This window comes from Phaethon lepturus, unplaced genomic scaffold (genome assembly GCF_000687285.1).
Source record: "Phaethon lepturus isolate BGI_N335 unplaced genomic scaffold, ASM68728v1 scaffold7028, whole genome shotgun sequence".
Classification (NCBI taxonomy): Eukaryota; Metazoa; Chordata; class Aves; order Phaethontiformes; family Phaethontidae; genus Phaethon; species Phaethon lepturus.
In genome coordinates this window covers 21,667-28,429 of record NW_010555447.1, presented here as the reverse complement: position 1 = coordinate 28,429, position 6,763 = coordinate 21,667, and the positions used below count along the sequence as shown (strand labels likewise).

The following is a 6,763-nucleotide window of genomic DNA, read 5'->3' as shown; positions in this document are numbered from 1 at the left end:
TCCTGCTCACATTCCTGGTCTGCACAGTTAACACTGTAAGGCTCTGGGTGCAACTGCAATTCTCCCCAACTCACGTGACAGATCTATTCAGGAAAAACTTTGCAAGAAATTAACTAATGCCTTTGTTTCTACATTTCTCTGGTCCAGTCCCTCCTGCTTTTTGCGTAGGAGAGGTCTAGGAGGTCTCCTGGCACCATGCTTTGAGAGCACAATTCAGGTTCCCAACACAATGACATCATTCATCTCTCTAACCAGTCAAGCCCAAGTGGGTTCCAGCAAGATCATTAGATGTTTTGTCCTGCTAATGTCATCGGCATAATGTCCTCCAGACAAAGGCTGTATTTTTTTTCAGCCCTGGAATTTTATGCATTTCAAAAGAAAGTAAATTAACTCCAGACTGGGGCTATTTTAACCACACCCCCAGTGCATAGGCTGAGAATAAACTCTGTTTCCTTTCCCTTCCCTATCACAAAACACTGGGCAGTGACACCAGAGAGCAAAAATGAGCAGCACTGTTGATTGAACTGCCAGTTCAAAGACACTCCAAATGTAAGTTATTTTTTCTACGTTTATAATCTCAGCATCACAAAGAAAAAAAAATCTTAGACAAAGTCTGTACTGCTCTGGATATAAGAAAGAAACACCATACACAAGACATTATAATTCCATCATTTGATGGTCTCTCCTAATAGGCTGCAAAATGCCTGATGGTAAAATATGATAAGCTGCCAGCTTCTGCCTCTGGCAGCCAGGACTTAGATATAGCTTAGGACAACAAAGGAATGATACAAAGCTCTTTTACAGCACCAAATCAGTCTTCTCCAGGAGAAATCAGTCTCACTTGGGTCAGGAAAGCCAGCTCTCTGCAACAACAGCATCTACTCGTATCACCGTGACAAAGCAATGCCCCATGCGTCTGAACCGGTGTTGTTTGCACTGTGGCAAGGGAACATCACAGTTATCACAACATGAACAGTGACTTGTGTGCTCGGGAGTGGTGTCCGTGAGCTGGCGGGCTGCACAGAGTCTTGCATTACTGCTCATTAACAGCAAATTGATTTGGTGCTACAAAACATCCTCTCCTGGCTCAGCAACAGGAATGCATTTACTTTCCTCCTTTCCTCTTGCAAGTTAATGTAAAAAACATTGAGCCCAAATGCAGCATCATAAATCTAACAACTGACAAAAGTATCCACCTGAGCCTTCCAATATGCTCTGCTCAGTAGCGTGTCGCAGCCCTAAACTAACAATAGCACTAACCCCTAGTTTTGTATCTTTTAGCTGGCCCTACTGGCATTGTAAGGACTACCCAGATCCCAACTCTTTATCCTACCCACAGGGGCCTTTTGCCAGGCTAGGCTGCTGAAGCACTGCCAGCCAGCTACACGCAGCACGCTCCAGCACACTTCCAAACACAACTCTCTGTAAAACAAGGAAGTGGAGAAGTTGTCCATAATATAACAGCTTTTTGATAAGAAAAGCTTATGTCTTGTGGGTTTTGACAGCTTCTGTTTCTCTCCACTGTCAAAGCTTCTCCTAAGCAGGTCCCTAGGAATCAGGGCAGGAGCACTCTTGCTTACTTGACAATTACACTCCAGGGTTTTTCTAGGTCTGCCCCTCAGTGAACAAGAGATCTTGCTTCCTGTTGGGAAAAGGGTAGAGTCTGTTGATGCCTTGCCTGCATTTTACCATTCTGCTATTTTGACTTGCTGAGTGTTGTGACATAAAGCTGAACGGCCCAGGGTTACAGTGACGTGCACTAGAACAAAACTCATCCAAAAGAAAAGCATCAATAAGTAGTGGTGTTGGAGTTCAGCACAGAGTCGAGACATGGAAGAAAAGGGTCTTTTCACTGCTGGTCTGTGCACACACATACATACACACAGAAATTCTGGACAGAAGCTTTGGGTCTGAAGCGTGCCCTGGGGTATCATTCACAGTCTCAGCCAAAGTGGTAGGTGCAAATATTAAAAAGACAGTGGCACAGCAGCCAATAAGCAAAGTTCTAGAAGGGAAACAAAGCACAAGTCTTTACAAGAGACATGGGAACTCCTCAAAGCAAAGAAGGAAGAACTGATTGTTCCGATTCCCCAGCAATGCTGGAAGTCTGCACACTTACGTGGTCATGGACAAGACTCAAGCTTATTTGAGATGGCTGTAAATGAGATCACTTAGAAATCTAAAGAATCTGGAATGTCTCTGATCTCTTGTATGCCTGGAGAAAATGGAATTTAAAACAACTGACCTTCAATAACCTGGACATAGAGCAGTAGCTAAAGAAGGAATAAGCCTTTTTCTCTTTTCAGTCTCCCCGCTCTGCTACGAGACCTAGCTCTGCTATGTGAGACAAGCAGAGCAAACATAACATGGCCCCCAGCCATGCTTTTTAAATTTGTTTGTACAACATGATAGATATTGAAAAACAGCAGAGATACACCCATAACTCAGCAAAGTCGACAGCTTATGAACTACAGGATTGGGGTAAACTAGAAGCAGCTATTTTGGTGAGTCACATTTCCCAATCTGCAACTGTAAAATCAAGGAGTATTTATGTACCTAGTAGAAGCTCATTTTTTTGTAATCACAGGACTCCAGGACCTGGAGCTTCAAAACCACCAATACCTTAAGAGTTGTCACAAGAACTCACCATAGCTTTCGTTTTAAAATTTCAAACTCCATGTGATGGATAACCACTTTGACCTCTCTCTGTGTGATGCACCCACAAAAAAACAACAAAAAGACATTTATATGCTATCCCCTGACATGTTCTATGCATACTCAGCATTTTTTTCAGCAGGATTCCAAAGGTATTCTGCTCTGGTCCCACAATGCAGGAAGATTAAAACAGCCTGCAAAAGCATTTCCTAATCCCTTGTAAAAGGCAGAGACAGCTCTTACTTCTTGAATCCCATTCCAGTTTTCAAGTGAAGAATTAAGCCACAAAAACTGCAGGCAAACTACAAGTAAAAGCCTCAGGCTCTGAAAGACATCTTACATACTCAGAGCTCTCTAGGCAGCGTCCTTGGAGAAGTTCAAACAGAAAACTGTCCCTTGAGTCTTGCCTGAACAATACCACCATTTCTCTCCTCCTGGAGATAGCTGCTGGCAGAAGGTCTGCTTCACAGGTAGATGCATGTGCTAATGAAACCACTAAGTTCCTGCCTCATACTGGAGGATGAAAGACTACCAGAGCAGAAAAGGAAACTGCAAACACCATAAGTGATAGCCTGAGTGCCAAGTGGCATACATGCTACACGGGACGTGATACTATGAACTCAGGAAGAGCCTTGCCATTGGTGTCAGCCGAGTGAGAAGAAGCTGCCTGGAACGGTGCCTCACAAGGCAATACGCATCACTGAAGTCCAGAATGCAGTGGTGGGCAGGGAAGAAAACAAATTAAGAAGTCACTGGAGAAATGAGTGTCATAACCCACCAGGTGTGTGGGTTGAAACAACAGTCTGTGAGGTTGACACTCTGCTTGCCTGAGTAAGCTCAGCTCATTATTCCTTTGCACAGCTTCTCTAGTATCCCCTGGTCTGTCTCAACCTCTTTTTTATTTTGAAAAAGGAAGTGACACCACCTTTACATTAGGGGCACAGAGGATGGTCTAGTCCTAGAGAAAGGACATGTTCCTCACAAAATCTGTATGTGTCAGACTCCTCATTTCTCCCATAAATCCTATTGTCTATGCAGGGGATTTAATGGCCTCTGTAGAGCCGTTACACAATTATTGCAAAAACAGCAGCCTGTGCTACCAAGCTATTTCCAAATACTTTTGGAGAATGGCAGTGGCTCTTCAGGAGCCAGCATCTAAGAGGCCATAATGGCTTATGATGCAGTAACATCACGGTGACAGCTACGCAAATGACCTCAGCTCTCTTTGGTAACCATTTTTTTTTAAACTCACTGACCAGTAACCAGGAAAAACACCTGGGCCAATCTCAAAGAGGCAAAGGAGGGAAATAGTGAGCAATACAGTCCCACCTAGACATCTCCCATGCACCACCTGCCCCTACTGGCCTGAGACTGCAAGACCAAGCTTTTCAGTAAAACAAGGTTTCCCTTACAAAGCCAACTGATGGTCAAGCCAGGCTTTGAACTGGGCTTTTATCTAGGTCTCTATGTTTGTTTATTTTTAAAGGCTTCCTGGGACAACTTTCTCAACAGCAGAATCTTCTGTTTTCAAAAAGGACATCAGGACTGGAGAGCCCTTAACCACCCGTCCAGTCCCAACAATTCCAACACCTCACTGCAGGTAGGAACATGCCCATAAGTCGTCAAAAAGCAAGAATGTGCTGCCTTGGCAGAAAGGAAGAAGCCTTCTGTCTGTACAAGAAACCAGTTGCTGTCTCGGCCACTGAACAATCAGGACCCCTCACAGATTTGCCCTTTCTCAGAGTCACTTCAGATATTATCTCAGCTTTATAAACCCTTCTCTGCTTTGTGTACTTCATGTTGGCTCTAGGCCCACAGAATAGTTTGTAGAGCCATTCCAAACACAGTGCTGGTCCTCCCTGCAAGACATTAACACTTGAGGGTGTGGTTCCTGTTCAGAAGGGCTCATCTCAGCAAATACGGAACGGCACAGATTTCCTCCCTTCTCCCCTTCCTATCTTCTCTCATTATGTTATAACCTGATTTGTGTGGGCATAGCAGGACTCAAACATCAGGGCTGCCTGTCATACGGACAGTTACCTCTCCAAAATGCACCTGAAAAAAGTCTGTCAGAGATTATCTATCCTTAGGTGGGATAGTTACCTCTATGCAGCTCCCCCACTGCTCTGTAGCAACCCAACCTGCTATTCCTGCCCTGGGTGCTCCCCAAGCTCTGCCAACATGCTAAACCACACGGGAGAGTAGCTGGACTGGTTGGTGCTTCTGAAATACAGTATGTGGCCTCTCTTCCTTCTCCAGACTCAACCCACCCACACACACTAGTCTTCCGAGCCACTTTAACCCCTCTGTCCCTGTGACTGATACCGTATGTTGCTGATTCGTAAACCTTGCCTTGAGGCATTGCAAAACTGGGGATGATGTGGTGACATGGAAACTAGATTAATTAGGGACGAAAATAAGAACTCTTCAGCTTACTCCATCTACATACTGAGGAATTTTGAGAGACCCAGGTGGCTAGCCACAGCCTTTCATCAACAGAGATGTGAAGTTCAGAAAGGTCACCAATCCCCAAAAAGCTTGTGCTCCTCACTTCCTACTGTCAGCACCCTGAATGAAGTCTCTCCATATTGTTCTTAGAGCTGTAGTTCATCCTTGCTCATAGGTGTCTGCCTTAGAGCCCAAAGTGTTGCAAGTGTGGATTTGCTGGGGTTTCACAATTAATCCTCAGATCTTTTCCTGCCATCCAAGCCTTATTGGGGTTTCTCTGTTCAGCTTGGGGCGAGGCTCTCAGGACCCTGAATCTGCTTTCAGCTCTTACAGAAGACTCTGTGTTCAAAGAAAAGGTACCAGCCACTCTGTCATTGTAAGCTCATCAGACTTGTCCTCACCCCTTTCCCGCACCTTACACAAAAGTGAATTCCTATGTCTGTCTTTATGCCAACAGAAAAAAAACACCACCACAAAACACTAATTTCTTCCTCCATCCTGAACACATGCACCAGCTGTTTCTGCCTCTTCAAAAGTATAAAATAACCTTGGATCATGTAAATCTAACTATGCAAGCTTTACTGTACTCACATTCAAGCTCACTGTTTTTTGAATTCGCTGATCAAGGTAACTGATAGAAAAAAAACAGATTGTACAAACATGCTGAATGGAATATCGTTTAAACAACTTCAAACATTTCTCCATTCTCTCGCCTTTCCTCTATAAATAGCATAAGAAATCCATGATTCCCTCCCCTCACAGACAAAAACACAGCTAACTTAGGAATCTGAAAAAAATCTTACAAAGTTAACAGTTCAAAATCTTCTAGCTAAACTCCAGCCCTGTCCTCTGCATTTGAAATAAAAACAAGTAACATCATGCCGAGCAGCTAGTAGCTTACTTTGCTGAAGCAAGATCTGCCACAGAAGGAGTTTTGCTAGTTGCTCCATTTCTTCAGCTTCTCCGTGTTTTCGTCTCTCTTGAAAAACAAGTTGAAGACTTTTTTTTTTTTTAACTTTTTTTTTTTTTGGTAACTGGAAAACACTATGACCTCATCAATTAACGTCCAGAAAGCTGTGGACAGCAGCTCATATTCTGCAGAATTACTCCACCTCCAACTTCCAATTCACCACCTCCCCACTCCGCTCTCCCCCTACACTCGCACTCCACCTCCTTCCTCTCCCTAACGCTTTCTGCACAATTACGACGAACACCCACCCTTCTCTTTCCCCTCCCCCGGGACCTTCTGATCTGCCCCTGACTTTGATGTAAAAGTTTTACAGGGTAAAGTTGGTCCCACACAGCTCTGGGCTCGTGAAACAATCTTTCTCCCTCCCCCTAGGGATGGAATTAATTTTCCTTGTGCTTTACTTGATCCAGCTGTTCCTTCCTTTGTTTGACACTCATCCAGCTGTCTGCTTGAGAGGGGATTTATTCTGTTGCCTTCAGTGGTTTTCTGATCTTTGTCTCCTCATATGGTTTTACTTCAAGCTCAAGTCTCAGAAGACAATCTAGAAAACAGTATTTACTCTGTCCTGTGATTTGTAAGCAAGGTCTTAGTAGCAGCTATCTTAACAAAAGGATAATAATGACAAAGACTGAATATGTGGGAGCTTAGGGCAGTGCCGGCAGAAGAGCCTAGACTGCAACTAAAAGCCCC

At 44.1% G+C, this 6,763-nt stretch overlaps 1 protein-coding gene across 1 annotated transcript in view; it reads right to left on the bottom strand.

Annotated features, from left to right (window-relative positions):
* The window catches only part of MXRA8 (matrix-remodelling associated 8), a 20,403-nt gene extending 14,254 nt beyond the window's left edge, over positions 1–6,149 (bottom strand). The window contains exon 1 of the mRNA XM_010292154.1: positions 6,005–6,149. Coding sequence (XP_010290456.1) covers positions 6,005–6,053 — 49 coding nt within the window. The 5' untranslated portion in view covers positions 6,054–6,149. The remainder of the gene's footprint in view (positions 1–6,004) is intronic.
* Between the last annotated feature and the right edge of the window lie 614 nt (positions 6,150–6,763).